Raw genomic sequence first — 18,620 nt, 5'->3', positions numbered from 1 at the left:
ACACACACACAGATAATTGCACACAGATTCAAACTCACACCACTGTAGTACTCAGGTACACCAGATGAGGGCGATACAGGGTTTGGAAGTGCTAAATATACAGACATCCTACATATGCAAAACACTAACACAATATATGCAGACATATACACTCTCATATGTATGCATGTGTGTGTGCTACTCTGAAGAGATATAAAAAAGATTCCTCCATTTTCTAAGACTTCAAGTCTATATTTTTCTACACATCCTACACAAACACAGTCTAACAGACACATGCTGCCCACAAACACACAGCGCTCTCTAGATTCTGCTCAAAGAGGAAAGAGTGCCTCATAGACTATTAACACCAACAAAAGAAAGGCAAACCAAAAATATGGATCAAAGAAACAACTGTTATCGCACAGTGAAAGTCAGCTGTTAGACTATAAGGGATAGTTCACCCAAAAATGAAATATTTGTGATTATTTACTCACACTCACGTCAATCCAAACCTTTCTTCCATGCAACGCAAGAGATGTTACAGAACGTTCACATTGCGCTTTTCCACACAACAAAATCAGACCAGAAGCTGTCAAGCTCCAAAATGCACTATAAAAATGGCTGAATCATATGATAACTTTGTGTGAGAAACAAGCTGAAATTTCAGTTATAATTCACTGTAAATCTTGCCCTCCACCACAGGCCTCAAACTTCACTCTAGACTAGTTTTGCTACATTTTGATTAGTCACATGACAATGAATAACAAACTTTGGTATCACTCATTTTATCATTTCATTTAAAACTGAACAACACAAACAAGACTTAAATTTCAGTCTGTTTTCATTCATTCACACAAAACTTCAAAAGACTTGAAATACATAGTGTTCAAGTCACATGCACTACTTTTCTGGTGTTTTTTTTTTAGCCCCTTAAAGCTATTTGCTTTCATTGTATGGAAAAAAAGCAGTGTCACCATTCTGACTTACATCTATAAAAGAAAAAAATTCACGTCATTTTGGAACAACATGAGGTTGAGCAAATGGTCACAGAACTGTCATTTACAGGGGAACTATCCCTTTAAGACGTAGATCGCCTTGGTGCATGAGTGTGTTCGAACCCCTATGCGTGTGAACAGAGGTGAAGTGTGTTTTGGCAGGGTGCTATGCTCCCTCTTCACACTCGTTCTACCCAGGGCACATCAATCATCTCGTGCCGCCTGTTGCTGTAACACCTGGTTGAGAGATACACTTACATACGCATACACTCACTTACACACCCTTTCATTCATCACCGTCAACCCTCGCTGTCCTCACACACTCTCCCTCGTCTGGCAAGCTAACCCTGGGCTGACCCCTGACCTTTATGCACACTCGATTGGCTGTTTAATGACGCATTTAATCAGGCCGCAGATGATAAGGCTGGGTCAACGACCGCCAGAAGGGTTTTAGGTAGCTCATAAACAACACACACACACACACACATGAATGGAAGCAGGAATTAAACCATTATCGCCACTGCACAGTAAATGCGAAGCGCACACACACACACACACACACACACACACACACACACACACACACACACACGCATACAGCAATATATCAAATGCACATTTAAATCACATTTGTATCAAGAAACACACCCTCAAATTCACATCCCAACCAATCATGTTTAAGCAACACAGCACAACACCAAGGGATGATGGGAAAGCAGAGCTAGCTGATGGTTAAACGGCAACAGAGCAAGAGCAGTTCTGCTGAACTTATATAAATATAGAGAGGGACAGACAGAGGGAGAAAGAGAGAAAGACTGGAGAAGAAAGAGACAAATAGAATCACTGAAAGAGAGAGACAAACATGCAGAGAGAAAAAAAAGACAGAAAAACAGACAGTCAGGTAGAAAAAGAGACAGACAGACAGACGGAGAGAGAGAGACATCAGGGCTAGACAATAAGGACTGACCTGATGAAATTGTCACGGCGTCATTACGTAAGTTTATCATTTGCTGGCGTTTAGAAGATGTCAATATTAACATTAAAGCAATTTAAAAACCATTTAAGATGCGAAAAGAGAACTCTCCAAGATGGGCATTTGGACATATTTTGGTCTGTTTTTGTCCACTATAGCATTATTAGATGCGAAAGAAATGGTTTATGTAAAAATAACAGTTTTGGAGAGTATTAAGTAAAGTGAACATTAACATCCTGAAAAAAAATCCATGTGTATCAGTATAGTGGATCCGTGCATTCAGTCTTAAAGTGACAGTTGCATACATGTAAAACCTGCTGCGGTTTAGGCAGTTCACTCCAAAATGAATATAGTCATAATTTACTCCCTCTCAAGTTGCTCCAAAGCTACATGAACTTCTTCAGTTGAACCCAAATTAAAAAAAAAACTTGAATATTGGTAACCAAACAGTTGATGGTAGCCACTGACTTCCATATTATAGAAAAAAAAATACTATGGAAGTCAATGGCTACCGTCAACTACTTGGTAACAACATTATTTAAAATAACTTATTTTATGTTCAAAAGAAGAAACAAACAACTAAAGTGGAGGGTGAGTAAATGATGACAAAATGTTCATTTTTGGGTGAACTATCTCTTGAATGTTAAACAACAAAAGAAAAAGGGGAAATCATTAACTGCTTTTGACTGAATAACTTTTGTGTGTGTAATCTACATTTAATTTATACAGTGAAGACTATGGATTGTTATTTTACATTTGATTATTCTTATCTATTTCTTATCGGAATACTACCTGAAAAGCACTGTATTTCATTTGTAGGACTTTTCTATTGTATTTATCTGTGCTATTGCTTGTAATTTGTTCATTATTGACTGTTTGTTTGTTGTAATGTTTTAACTTAGTATTAGTTTTTGATGTGCTATCAAATGGGAATTGAAAACTGTGAAACTTCAGTGTTAACCAAATAAAAAATGTTGGTGTTGTAACAACTTTATTTATTAGAAACATCGGCTCAAAAACAATGAAAACTAACTTTTTTTCTTTGTGGTGGGACAACGGAAAATTTCAACCGGGCAACATAAAAATCATTGCGTTGAGCCCTGGACATGCAGAGAGAGAAAGACAGACAGACAGAGCTGAAGACAGAAGAAGAGATCACAATACAGAATTACAAAAGAGAAAGAGAGAAACCACAGAAAGAAAAACTGACAGAGAGAAGAGTTAAAAAAAGAAGAGGAAAAGAGTTCGGCTGAACTAATAAAGATACCTTCTGTAGAACAGTTCCTGCCGCAAGCGGTCTGTTGTATATAGAACATCTCACGGAAAGAGCGTGGACCTTCCCATACGAAGCATTTAGAAAGAGAGAGAGGAAGAGAGGATGGAAGAGAGATACAGTAGAACAACAGAAGTAAAGAATGGAGAGTCGAAGTATAAAAGAAATAAAGAGGAAGTGGCCTGTGACTCAAGAAGAGGAGGAGAAAAAGAGAGGCAGAGCAGCGAAAGAGTGCAGAGCAGGTGCTGCTGAAGCAAACAGAAGGTATCTGAACACCAAACGGCATGCATGCTGCAAATCTGACTCTCCCATTGCCTACCAGATCAACAGATAGAGGACCTCAGTGTCCGGAACATCAACATCACTGTGTAATAACTCGGCGTTATTAATATTACTGTAGAGAATTATTAAAATTAACACACTCTCTAATATTGTACAATATAATATAATATAATATAATAATTAACCATCAGGGCGGTCATTAGTATTAGGGCTGCACAATATTGGAAAAAACTCACATTGCAATATATTTTTTTTCTGCGATATATATTGCGATTTGGGAAAAAAATCAGATGACTTCAATAGCTCTATTTGGAAAAAAAAAAATCAATGATTGGGGTGATTTTGTAGGCAAGTAAATCAGCATAGGAAATAAACAAATTACAAGCATAGATAAATAACAGAACAAAGATACAAATGAAATAAGCAGTGCTTTATATTTTTCAGGTAAGTCTAACAGTATTCAGGTACAGAAACTGAATAATCAAATGTAAAATAACACTGCAGTTTTCACTATAAAATCTAATAAATCTGTGTTAAAGCTACAAAAGTGATTTTTCTGTGTTTTGTTGTTTGATTAACATTTATGACAGAGAGAGCAACAGGAACATTAAACTGATGTGAACCAATATACTGTTACACATCCATTTTCTTTCTCAATTGTTTCCCTTCGCCTAAGCCATAAGCAACTGTGTTTACAAGGATACTTGCAGAGCACAGTATTTCAGGCACAAATAGACGCAGAAGTGAACCGAATTCAGTGTTCACGTGCATCTGCGTGGATCTCACCGCGTCTACACTGGACGCGAGCGGTATGGCGCGGCGCGACAAAATACAATAGAACTCATTATAATCAGTGATGCTGTCTGTCTACACTGGATGTGGCGCAACACGACAAATCCCCGACAGTAAACTGATGCCTCATTCTCTTTATGATGTACTGACACAAAGTTCAAATGATATGCAATGGTCGCTTTGTCACGTCCAGTGTAGACAGACTTTGGGGCTGTTCACATATTGCGCCTAAAAACGTGTGGAAAACGCCAGCTGCGCCGCTTTCTCCAAAACGCTCGGGAGCTTGCACTTTCGTGGCATCTGCCATTGCTAAGCAACCGTGACCTGCACTCTCCACGACGACGCGAAAGTTTCAACAAAGGATAAATGGATTTCCAGCACTGAAAATCGTTTGCAGTAGTTCTGCTAGTAAATTTATTTCAAATGGGTATCTCTGTACAGCTGTCGCGTCTGGTGTAGACGCGGTGTCTGTGTGTGAGCAAAGAAAACGATCAGTATAAATATAACGATCAGTATACTAAACATCGCACATCCTGATGCTAAAACAATATATCGTGCAGCCCTAATTAGTATGTGTTTTTTGCAGTTGATATTTGGTTTGTTTTAATAATATAATATAATATAATATAATATAATATAATATAATACAAGTCAACTGTGTCTAATAGACAGTAGATGGTTACTTGAACACACACACACAGTTGTACGAGAACAGCAGTGGCATTACTATTTGATTAAGAGAAACAGGAATTTTTGAGTACACTACATAATTGTTATCTGTACTTGCTATCTTTAACTCCTTTGTCTTTAGCAAAGGTTTGATGCAACATGAAACTTTAACACGCACCCACACATATTTGCATGCTTCAACTGTAGCATGTGACACACTTTCTTCTGTGTATTTTTCTCACATGAAATCAACGTCGTAAACGTGTGGCTAGTGTCGGACAGGCGGGTTTTCCGAGTCGAGGGTAATGGCATGTTCTAGGAAGCAGGCAGCTACAGCGGTGCAAATATTGACAAGCTCGTTTAAGGCTCAAACAGTGAGAGTCTGGATACAGTAAGACAGGAGATCTCAGTGTACCTGATAAAGCTGTTTGAACTTGCTGTTTTGGCAGTGGCTGATGTTCAGTGAACAAGAAAAACAGAAGGGGAGGGAACTAGAAAACAGAAGGGGGAATGAACGGTTGAGCACCCAAAAAGGTGAACGGGTTGAGAGAGATAGGAAGGGAGGATGGTATGTGAGGTAGACAGATAGAGAGATAAATAAAGAATGGCTGTAGAGGACAAAAACAAAAAGTTATGAGGTGATTCATCTCCGTCCCAACTAGGTGAAACATGAAACATCTCCGCAGAGAGCAAAATAATGTGAAGCAAAAAACACAGCTAATGAGGACTTCAAGTCATGATATGTTACATATTTGAATTTTGGACCAATGAGATTTCAATGTGGGTGGAGCAGTTAAAATAGAGTGCAGCCTTGCTTGACCGCTTTTTCAGCTGCCTTGGTTCTGGAAGGTTTTTCATTCTATTTGGGATATTAAAAAAGTATTTGTTAAAGAATGATAGGCTATGAGCCAAACCAACTAGCTTTGAGGTGAATCACAAAAGGTACAAGACTGTGTAAAGAGCTACAGTCCCATTGTTAAAGATGTAATTTAATTAAAACCTAAAATATAAATCCGTTATTGATTTTATATAAACACTTATACTAAACACTATAAATTGTACAATTATATACGTTTACAAAATAAGCATTATCTTAAAAATAGTGCCTGTTCCAAATTTTTAGAAATATGCCTTGTGTATTCATTTTGGTTTCATATTGTTTTGAAGAAAATGTTTATTTTCAAAAATTACATTTAATGACTGAATCAATGAGTACATTTTAATTTAATGACTCTAGGTGTAGACGCGGTGTCTGTGTGTGAGCAAAGAAAACGATCAGTATAAATATAACGATCAGTATACTAAACATCGCACATCCTGATGCTAAAACAATATATCGTGCAGCCCTAATTAGTATGTGTTTTTTGCAGTTGATATTTGGTTTGTTTTACTAATATAATATAATATAATATAATATAATATAATATAATATAATATAATATAATATAATATAATATAATATAATATAATATAATATAATATAATATAATATAATATAATATAATATAATATAATATAATATAATATAATATAATATAATATAATATAATATAATATAATATAATATAATATAATATAATATAATATAATATAATATAATATAATATAATATAATATAATATAATATAATATAATATAATATAATATAATATAATATAATATAATATAATATAATATAATATAATATAATATAATATAATATTTGGTTTACTAATATAATATAATATAATATAATATAATATAATATAATATAATATAATATAATAATTAATTTAGGTTTGTTTTATGATCAATTATTTAAAATGTATTAAGGCCTGTTCACACCAAGGACGATAACTATAAAGATAACGATAAATATATAGTTCTAAAAATCGTTCTCAATATTAAAGAATAGCAGAGTCCACACAACAACTATAATGATAAAGACAGGTGGACGCTAATATCGTTATCTTTATAGTTATCGTTCTTGGTGTGAATGGAGCTTAAGTAATTTGTTTGTGTAAGGTTATACAAACCTTACATCACCATAGATACAGACAGCGGCAAGCAATCTCCATGGTGACCATGGAATGGCAAAATATAGCAATACAACGCCACAAATCATGCAGTGAACCACAAACATTCCCACCAACTCTAAACCATAATATGCAAATATTTGTCCTAATTAATCTGTAAAAGCCAAACCTATCATTATATAATCCAATTATACATATATATACTTAAAGATTTTGTTATAAATAAAGTACAATTATTTCTAAAAACACACCATTTAAAATTTAGAATTTTTAAAATGTAAAAAAGATTTACAATTTCAAACATTGTTACAATAAATCCCAACCCCTGGCATTTATTTTCAATCCTTCACTAAATGCTAAAAATCCACTTGCATGTCTATCCTGCAGCTAAAGTCATCTCTAAATTGCATAGATCATCACATTAACATAAAGCATCCAAGCACTCACCTGTGATGTCAAACCATAAGGAGGCGGAGCCTTGCTGTTGGGCAGAGACCACGCCTACGATGTCCGCCACTTTATCAGTTTCCATGACGGTGAAATTGTAAAGCTGCTCGTCGAAGGCGAGAGGAACGGGGCTGGCCGGAGGACGGCGGATCCACTCGATGTGCAAACGAGCCGTCGCCCAGCGCTGAGGACGTCCATTATCCACTGCCTTCACCTGCAGTCAGAAGTTAAACGCACATCAGGAAGACAAGAACACCAGGCATTAAAAGGGCTGAACTGAAATGGAAGAATGCATCCAGTGAACGAACCTTTTAGAAGAAAAAGAAATTTAAAATGTCAACTCCCTCATTAAGAGAATTGAGCTGCTATATATGTCAAGGGAGTTTTCCAAGACCTAGAAATTATTATTTATGAGTTTACACTCCTGGTTAAACCTGGTGAGACTATTTCTTGTCCTAATATCAAATATGGATGATTTATATAATTCCAATTAGGTAGGGGAAAAATTGGCATGTTTATGGAACATGTCAGGTATTTGGTGCATGAACAAAGTGGTCTAAACAGCTCTAAACATGGCCAAGATGGTCTACCAAGTTTGCTTGCTAGTTTGTTTGTTTATTTATTTATATTTTTATTTTATTTTCTGTTTTATTTTATTCTATTCTATGTTATTATTCCATTTTATATTTTATTTTGTCTGTTTTATTATTCTTTTTTATTTTTATTTTTTTTATTATTATTTTATTCTTTTTTGTTTTGTTTTATTATTCTTTTATTTTATTTTAGTCACATAATATAAAACACTGTATTTCATTTTATAATCACATGCATGTGTGAGATTAACTTAGAAGCTCAAGGGCCAAAGGTGACTCACGGTAAGAATATCATAGGTTCCAGCTGTGAACTGTTTCTTGGGTGATGAAACCACACCGGTTTTGGCATCGATTACGAACTTCCCATCCTCGTTGCCATCGACGATGCTGTAGGAGAGTTCAGCGTTGGCGCCCTGTTTTTTGTTTTGTTTTATTATTCTTTTATTTTATTTTAGTCACATAATATAAAACATTCATTTTATAATCACATGCATGTGTGAGATTAACTTAGAAGCTCAAGGGCCAAAGGTGACTCACGGTAAGAATATCATAGGTTCCAGCTGTGAACTGTTTCTTGGGTGATGAAACCACACCGGTTTTGGCATCGATTACGAACTTCCCATCCTCGTTGCCATCGACGATGCTGTAGGAGAGTTCAGCGTTGGCGCCCTGGTCTTGGTCGTAGGCGAACACCCGATAAATAGGAGCGCCTCGCTGTTTACGGGTGCGCTCGGGTAAACGGACCTGGTACACCTTCTCTGGAAATGTTGGTTTGTTATCGTTAACATCCAACACCTGGATCACCACCCATACTGTGGTGTGTCTGGGAGAAGGACCGCCATCTGATACAGTCACCTGGACACAAAAACAGTGATGAGCATGAGGATAAAACTCACATTTGCATTCAAAACACTAATGTCTTTGAAAGAAGTATTTTCTGTTCACCAAGGCTGAATTTATTTGATCAAAAATACAGCCAAAAACCGTAATATTGTGAAATATTATTACAATTTAAAATAGCTGTTTTGAATATATTTTTAAAATGTAATTTATTCCTGTGATGCAAAGCTGATTTTTCTGCATCACTACTCAGTGCCTTCAGTGCCACATGAATCTTCAGAAATCATTCTAATATGCTGATTTGCTGCTCAAGAAACATTTTAATTTCATTTCATTTAATTGTGGGGCGAATTACAGATTTGTTCAGATCAAACTCGAAGCATGAGTTACAGCACAAGAGATGCTTGCCTTAGTAAACACTACTATTCATGGTAAAAAACCATTATAGATGGACAGGAAAGGAGAAATAAGATTCTCTATGACCTAGTGATCTTCTACATATTTTTTCTCTCTGTAGAACGGAGGGATGATGAGTCATGTTCCGCTTTTCTCTCATTTCCTGTTTCTGATATTCGGTCCATTTTTCTTTTTCATTAGCAAACATGCCCATCGCTCATCCACCAATCAGCACGGCCGCACGTGGCCGCCGGCCAATCAGAAGAGTGCAGTGGAACATTTAAATGATATCATTAAAAACAAAAGACATTGTGTGCGCCATCCATCTCGGCAACAACAACAGAACGATTAATTCAATTCACTTTATTCATTTCCTTTCACAGACTGCCGTGCCACGCCTGTACAAATTCAATATGTCTGTCTGAGAGAAAGAAAGAGGGAGCAATAAATGAGAAAAAAGAGGGGGATTGTAATAAATTAAAGGGGCATTTGGTCTGTGGAATGTTTGGGTGTCAAGGGATCACACGGTGAACGGGTAACATAACATGAGTGACAAGTTCGTTCTCAAAAGATCAACACGACAAATCGCTTTTATTACAAACACAAAACACCCACTTGAAACACTTTTGCACTTAAACATACTAGCAGAGCAAGCATTTTGAATTTCAAACAGGCGTCTATAGGACTCAGTCAGAACCCGTCGATAATGTTGCGTTCATATGAAGTGAAAATTGTCGTAATTCTCCCGTCCCTCACAAAATTGATCTGCAATTTGGAGGCAGTGCAAATTAGCATGGCTCGCAGCTCTCACACCTGATGTGTGTTTGTGTGAACGGAGCTATATGTGTCAATGTGGGTTTGCATGAGTGTGTCTCACCTCCAGTACGTGCTCAGCCTGTTGTTCACGATCCAGTTTCCGAGAGGTTGTGGTAATCAGACCTGCAACACACAAAATCATTCGTTTTAGCAGGCGCTTTATAAATATTCTTTGATCCAACCACTTCTGCAGTCTCTAACTACAAGTAAAGACAGTTATTTAAGTTTCACAAACCTTAAATTCACAAAACCAGCTTCATTGTTGTTAGATGAAATTCACTAAAAGTAATGATTACTTAGAGTTTTTGATACCGTAAGAGAACAACATAGAGTTTTTGAATGATTCTGTTAAAATAATGATATCATACGAGTCATTTGCTTGTGAATCGGTCAGCACTGGTCTCGCTACATGCAGCAACTCAATAGTTTCCTTCCCATGGTTTTGTGATGCACAGTTTTTCCTCCTCATGTTCAGTTCAGACTACAAGCATAGACCGGATACAAATGTAATTTCTTTGGCATGGCGCTATAGATTGAGCAACAGACCAGTACTGTTGAAAAGCACTGAAGGGAACACTAAAAAAAAACAAAAAAAAAACATTATACATGATATATAGTAGTGAGAGAAAAAATGACTGAAAGATAAACAAGTAAGCAAATAAATAATATAAACAAAACAAAGTATGCAATAAATAATAAAATATGAATAGTAATAAATAATTTACAAATTTTTGGGTCAGAAAGGATTCATTATTCAGCAAGGATGCATTTAATTGAACAAAAGTGACAGTAATAACATTTACTGTATAAAATGACAAAAATTCTGTTTCAAATAAATGCTGTTCTTTTGAACGTTTTATTCAATAAAGAATCCTGAAAAAATTTAGCACTGTTTCCACAAAATACTGAGCAGCAAATCAGCATATTAGAATGATTTCTGAAGGATCATGTGACACTGAAGACTGGAGTAATGATGCTGAAAATTCAGCTTTGATCACAGGAATAAATTATATTTTAAAGTATATTCACATAGAAAATGGTTATTTTAAACAGTAATACTATTTCACAATATTACATATTTTACTGTATTTTTATCAAATAAGTGCAGCTTTGGTGAGCAAAAGAGACTTTTTATGAAAACATTTAAAAATCTCATGGAACCCAATTTTTAGGTAATAATATATTACCTATAATGAATATGGGTAGTGCAATTTATTAAAAAAAAGTTTTTTAATAAAGTTAAAATTACAATCGAAAAGATTATACTTTATCATTACAAAAAACAATTTTTGCTATGTTGATTTTTTTATTTATTTTTTTACTTTTGTAGCCCTGCTGTTGTGCTCCTTCAGTAACGTTCTCCGTGGCTCGTCAAAGTGCTTGCGGGTCCTTAAGTATGCTTTCTGATCAGGCGCATCCCAGGGCGCCCCATCACTGACCCATATCAGAGATGAAGAGAGACACAAGGAGGAAGAGAAAGAGAGGGGGCAGCTGTGTTGAATCGAGTCACAGCGGCGCAGGGCACTCGTACTGAGAGAGAGAAAAAACGGAAGGAGGAAACAAAAAGAGGAGGACAGGAGAGGACGGGAACGTGGGTGGGGGCAAACAAAAAGACCAGAGACAAAAGTTTGCTGATGACATCATGCCTGTAACACACACACACACACACAGTCCGCTTGAGGCCCCACTGGATAATTGCTGCTGCCTGAATGGGGTTTACTGGTCATAGTGGGCAAGCGGGGTCTTAACGTCTACAGACTTCTGATCTCATCGTCATGGCAACCAGAGGCTTGTTACACAGCTACCACTCTTGACCGGCGTGTGTGGGAAAGTAAGTCCGCATACGGGGGCAAAATGGACGGATTAGAGCTTTAATGTTGGACGCCGAACACCCACGCAGGCTTTTTATGCGACGTCCATAATATAGGGTACTCGAAAAAAACAAATCCCCCAGACGCACACTTTCATATAGTTGAAAGTTTCTCTTAAAGGGACAGATCACCCAAAAATGAAAAGTCTGTTATCATTTACTCACCCTCATGTCATTTCAAACCTGAGTTTCTTTCTTCTGTTGAGTACCGTAGAATATATTTTGAAGAATATTGGTAACCAAACAGTTGACGGTACCCATTGACTTTCATAGTATGGAAAAAAAAAATACAATGGAAGTCAATGGCTACCGTCAACTGTTTGGTTACCAACATAGTCCAAAATATCTTCTTTTGTGTTCAAGAGAAGAAAAACTCACACAAGTGACATAAGTCTGAGAAAGAATTTTCATTTTTGGGCGATCTATCCCTTTAACCTACTTTTAACTAACAGCAATGGATTTGGTAATGAGGGTGTCTTTGTATAAGGATCCAATCAGTGAGAATGAGTGTGCGCTTAGCTAAAGAACAGCTGCATTCACTGCATATTAGCATATTAATTAGAGCGACGAGTGATTACAAGCAATTAACTAAAACAGCAACAGTATACAACAGCATACCTATACAGGCCAGTTATCTATTGCGTTTGGAATATACATGAGATGTAGCTTCCTTTTTATCTTTTTAGTTTTTGAGTTATTTTATAATCGCCACATGCATTTATTTCACGGTGCATTTGTCTTTTGTTCCTCCACAGTCGTTAAAGGTTCATACGGGAGGCCTTGATTTCCCAAGAAACTCATTGTGGATAAAAATAACGTCGAAACCTTTGGAAACTGTCGGCGTTGCGTGTGTTTTGTGCGTCGAATGGCTGCAGGTGGGAATTGGCCCATATGAGTGTGTCTGTGATTCACTGGCGGGGTCGGCGTCATAAATTCGAAACATGCACCAAATGAACATAGACCGGCCACACACACACACACACACACACACACACACGCATGCTGAGATCACACTGCATCTATAAATCAAGAGCCGTCTGAAAAAGACAAAGAAACAAGAGAGTGGCAGATTTCAGTTTCAGCAGAGGCGATTCATGCTGGTTTTTAAATTGCACACTTTTTCTAAGTGTCAAACGGCATCCATAATTTATAGCGAGCCTTTGCACTCGTCATACACAGTACACAGTCGTTTGCACTGATTGAAAAAAGTCTTACACAGATTATTTTTAATAAACGACATGATTAAACAAGTTTATTTAAATGCATACATTTATCAAGTAAATGTCATAAATGGTTTGAAACAGTTTTTATCCACCTTTTGAACTTGAACAGCTATTTTCAGTATTTCTGCTTTAATTATAACTATTTTATAAAGAGAAACTGGGATTACTGATATATTAAGGTAATTCACCATGAGTCATTTTATAATTCCAGGAATTTCATGTGTATGTCCTTTGATAAAAACAACAATATCAGATTACATCTTGATTTTGTGCTTAATTTAATATATTAGTAATGCATAATTAATTTTAAATATGAAAAAGTTAAATATTTATTAAATATATTAATAATTAATATATAAATATAATATATAAAATATATTAAGAGATTATTGAAATATTAATAATAATGTAATTACTTATTCATCATAATCTTAATCTTTATACATAGAGTAATCTTAAGTAAACACCCTCTGTCAGTTATTCAATGTGCATGTCTTCACTAAAAAATATAAAAAGTATACAAATAATATATATAATAAAAAATAATTTTAAATCTCATGCAAACAATGTTTTCTTGACAAAGAAATAATGAAAACAGTAAGGCACAAAACATTTTATGCAAGCACTTGAATGCAAACTACAAAAGCTTTCAGAATGTCTTATTAGGAATTTGAACCATTAAAGGTGGGGTAAGCGATTTTTCCAAAAACCCTTTAGAAAACAGATTCGGCCCAAATAGCAAAACAAACTTGTAGCCAATCAGCAGTAAGGGGCGTACGCGTCTACTCATGATGTGGAGGAGAGCATTCAGTGCACGGGACGGACATTAGCCGAGCCGAGCGACAGAAAGATAGAGATGGCGGATAAAAAACAAAAGAGGAAAACCTCTGCAGAACAAAAGAAGGCTTAAGGCTAGGCCTGTCACGAATCAGGTAATACAAATGTCAACATTGGCTACCAGAAATCGCTTACCCCACCTTTAAAATAAAAGTTATCATAAGAAGAACTATTTACAATTATGCATTATTTTTAGGTAACTAATCAAATGTACACTACCATTCAAAAGCCTGTTTTGTTTTTGCGCAAGTCTCTTTTGCTCGCCAAGTCTGCATTTATTTGATTAAAAATACAGTAAAAACAGTAATATTGTGAAATATTACAATTTAAGATAACTGTTTTCAATTTGAATATATTTTAAAATGTAATTTATTCCTGTGAGCAAAGCTGAATTTTCAGCAGCATTACTCCAGTCTTCAGTGTCACATGATCCTTCAGATATCATTCTGATCATTCTTGCTGCTCAAGAGACATTTCTTATTATTATCACTGGTCGTGCGTGGGTTCATACGTTTCTTGGGTATATTTCTGGCCTAATTCTGTCAGTACATTACAGATAAAACATAAGACTTTATAAAGAAACGCCACCAGAGAAGTACTTTAAAGATATGGCTTATTACTGCTCCTCAGGCCATGCTATCGCAGAAATGACGAACGATGCTTTTGATAAAACTCCGGGAGTCGTCTATTATTCCAAATGATCCATTATGGAGGATAATCAGAACGATCGCAATCACGGTGAGCAGAACGAATGCGGATCTCCGCGCCGTATCGCTGGTTCAAGAACGGAGAAAACAGGGTGTTTACATGCTGTAGAAGATGCAGTGATTATCAGAGCCACAGCAGACTGAGAAACAGAGAGCGCTATTCTTAGAGTCTTTCATCATGAGGAGTAAGACAGAACAGAGCGAGAGAAAGATGGAAGGATGTTAAGGAGTCGCAGGGGGAAGGAAAGGAAGAGTAAGAAACCGAGAAAGACAAAAAGACACGTAAGGCCTTGTGAACGAGAGAATGGGAGGGTGATACAGCGAGAGAGGGAGGAGAGGAAGGCGTTAGGAGAGGATAAGAGAGAGATGAGGATGAGACGGAGGGGGAGGAAAGACAAGGAGAAGAACTCGGGGTTGGAGGAGACGAAACTCCAATGTGTGAAACCCGCAGACGAGATTCACAGAGACACAAATTACTGCTGAGACAAGCAGAAGAGAGAAAGAGCGAGATTTCGCAAGCCTTTTGAAGAGTTTAAAGCTGAAAACAAGAACTGTTGTCGAAGTTTGGAGACTGTTGACCATTCATCCGTCCAAATAGACTGTGACTGACGAGTGAATAAAATCGAGTTAGGAATGCTACACAATGCACGGTTTGAATTGCTAGAACGACAGTCTGGCACTGGCTGTTTTACCTGACGTAAGTGAATGAAATGAAAGACGTTCATTCTGAAGCAACTGTCTAATAATGATGGAAGTGCTTGTGTTTAGTTCTCCTCCTGTGATCTTGCACACTCTGAGCTGCAATCGCCTCGTCTACAGGAGACTCTGTTTACTGACTGCAGAGCAGCTTTCAACTTTAACTCGGTGGAAAGCCATGGAAAATCAATTTAAAAGATGTTTTTCCACCCCTAAGGAATCCTATACGGGACACTTGTGTGATCTGCTCCATGCATTAGAGAAGTGGTTCCCAACCCTGGTCCTGGAGGCACCCCAACACACCTGATTCAGATCATCAGCTCATTAGTAGAGACTCCAAGACCTGAAATTGGTGTGTCAGAGAAAGGAGACATGCAAAATGTACAGTGTGGGGGTGCCTCCAGGACCAGGGTTGGGAACCACTGCATTAGAGGAAACCACAAAAAATGAGAGTTTTGATGTTGTTATGAGAGCTAACATTTCACATAGATGCTGGTTATATGATATAATGATTATATAGGAAAACATGCAAGGAAAAAACTTTTATATAAATACATCTGCACACATGTATAATGTATTATAACACATTTCGTATTAGTTATGCATTTTGTGTTTTTTAATAAAATACAGAATGAAATAAATTAATTTCTTTAAGATTTTTAATTATACTTTCTGTAATTTTTTTGGTTTTACATTAACTATATACATACTGTAGTTTACATTATAAATGAATAACAAATATTATATTGATAAAAATATGTATATTTACAAAATAATACAAAATTTTAAATTATAATAAAAAAAAAATACAATAATGAAAATATGAAATGTGAAAAATTAAAATATGCAAGGAAAGATCTTTTATATAAATATATTTTTTAATATAAATAATAAATACACACATGTATTATTATGTATTTTTAGATATTACATTACATATTAGTTATGTATTATTATATATATATTAAATATTTTTTATTACACACATTATATATGTAGAATTTTAATTATGCTTTCTGTATTTTTTTTTCTTCTAAATTAACTGTATATATATATATATATATATATATATACGGTACATACACATACATACTGTATTTTACATTATAAATTAATAACACATATATACAAATACTATATATCATGCATTATACATAACAAATATTATATATATATATATATATATATATATACATACATACATACATACATACATACATATATCACAAATATTAATATATTTATGCATTCATATAAATTATTTGGCAGCTTTTCATCGCAGAATTTCATCTTTACAGATGCTTAATATTACCCTATTATTCAGTGTGAATTGCTACATTCAAAAACGCGCGCGCACACGCACACACACACACACACACACACACACACACACACACACACACACAAACACACACACACTAAATAAATGAACACTATTTTTAAAAATGAAAAATTATGTAAAAGACATTTCATGACGAGTCACAAATATTTATGGTAATTACATTTTCTCAATTCACCCGCTACTGGCAGGTGTGATAAAAACATAATTTTGGCACACATCCATTCCTCCATCTATCCATATATACAGTATATATTTACCTATTCAATCATCTGTCCATCCATCCACCCGTTCAAGACAGCATGTGTAACGTCTGGTGGGATGTTCGGAAGCACAATGAGAGCAAATAAATCAGAGCAAAATGATGCTTAGGGAGCATGTAGAAACGACTCAGGAGTTTAGGAAGTGCGTTCAGAAGGCTGTAATGTTTAGGGAGAATGGAGGAGTGTGTCAGTAAACTGAGGTGAATGAACTATAATACTAGAGTTTTGCTCATGTTGTTCAGGGAGCGCGTGTAAACTGCTCAGTTCTGCATTTGTTTGTAGATGCACTAGGGAGAACAGACTCTGAACTTAAATAAGCTTAAACGCGCTTCCAAATGGTGCAATTTCCCACTGCTGTGTACAACCCAGACGGTCTAAATGAATTTATCACTGTACATAAGCAACAGAATACACTGAATCCATAGAGGACCTGTGTTGTGGATCAGCAACAGTAAGGCTTTGATTAATAGTACATGATCTTGCTTCAGTTTATCATTCATAATTCTATGTAATAAGACCATTTTAGCCATTGCTTATTTTACTTGCACTGTAATATTTACTAAAATGATTTCAAAACTGCTCTTCTGTCTACTGAAACTTTTATGGAATGGGCAAATTATAAAAATAATACTTTTTATTTGCATTAATATAATATAATAATAAAAATAAACCACCACCACCAACATTATTATTATTATTATTATTATTATTATTAACATAAAAGCAAAATAATAAAAATACTACTACTACTACTACTAATGTTTATTGTGTTATGTTGCTGTTGGTGGTGGTTTATTTTTATATGATATTAAATTAATGCTAATAAAAGGTATGATTATTATATGTTATTATTAGTAAACATAACAGCAAAATAAAATTATTATTATTACTATATAATTATATGACTATTATGTGGTGATAACAACATTAGTAATAATAATAATAACATCAATAACAATAATAAGCATCACTGTCAGGGATTCCTCACAGTCACTTCAGTCACCATCCAGGATAATTACCCGATCACAGTCACCTGAGTTCTGATCACCCGCACCTGCTGTCACCAATCAAGCCACACTACAAATACACACACAGCACAATCACTCACTGTCCGGTCTACCGTTCACTACTACGAACTGCTCTGGACTCTCTCTGCCAAATTCTCCATATATATATATACAGTATATAACAAGGTCTGACTTTTCAAAGCTGTGCATCATGTTCTCCGCTTGAAAGGAAACATTATACAAATCAAATCTGGCTATCTCAGAAACATCCATTTCAACTCTGCTTTATAGGAGAATAATAAAATGACCTCTAAAGTCATCTTTACTGTATTGCTCAATACTTCTCCACAAGTTACCTCCTCATGTGTACTTTATTTAAACCTGGAATTGAATGAAGTTTCCTGAGAGCGGTAATTTCATCTCTCTCTGAGCGCTCGGTATATTTGACTTGGCATCAATAATTCATGAAATCTATATACATAGACAAACAAGTTTCCAAATAAAAGCCCAACAAACAGAGCTGGGGTGTGTGTGCCAGCTAGATGGTGATGTGTAATCGTCTCTGTTACACACATACATTTAAACATGACGAGGCTGAAAGGCCTTTC

The 18,620-nt window shown here is 35.6% G+C and overlaps 1 protein-coding gene across 1 annotated transcript in view; it reads right to left on the bottom strand.

The window, feature by feature from the left end:
- The window catches only part of LOC107698854 (protocadherin Fat 3-like), a 170,687-nt gene that overhangs the window by 52,198 nt on the left and 99,869 nt on the right, over positions 1-18,620 (bottom strand). Inside the window, exons 5-9 of the mRNA XM_016499983.1 lie at positions 10,132-10,193; positions 8,556-8,873; positions 7,426-7,639; positions 3,215-3,283; positions 252-307 (exon numbers count right to left, since the gene is read on the bottom strand). Of these exons, the coding sequence (XP_016355469.1) occupies positions 252-307; positions 3,215-3,283; positions 7,426-7,639; positions 8,556-8,873; positions 10,132-10,193 (719 nt within the window). The remainder of the gene's footprint in view (positions 1-251; positions 308-3,214; positions 3,284-7,425; positions 7,640-8,555; positions 8,874-10,131; positions 10,194-18,620) is intronic.

This window comes from Sinocyclocheilus anshuiensis, unplaced genomic scaffold, assembly GCF_001515605.1.
Source record: "Sinocyclocheilus anshuiensis isolate Anshui unplaced genomic scaffold, SAMN03320099.WGS_v1.1 scaffold2168, whole genome shotgun sequence".
Classification (NCBI taxonomy): domain Eukaryota; kingdom Metazoa; phylum Chordata; class Actinopteri; order Cypriniformes; family Cyprinidae; genus Sinocyclocheilus; species Sinocyclocheilus anshuiensis.
The sequence above is the reverse complement of the archived record's forward strand: the minus strand, read 5'-3'. Positions and strand labels throughout refer to the sequence as shown.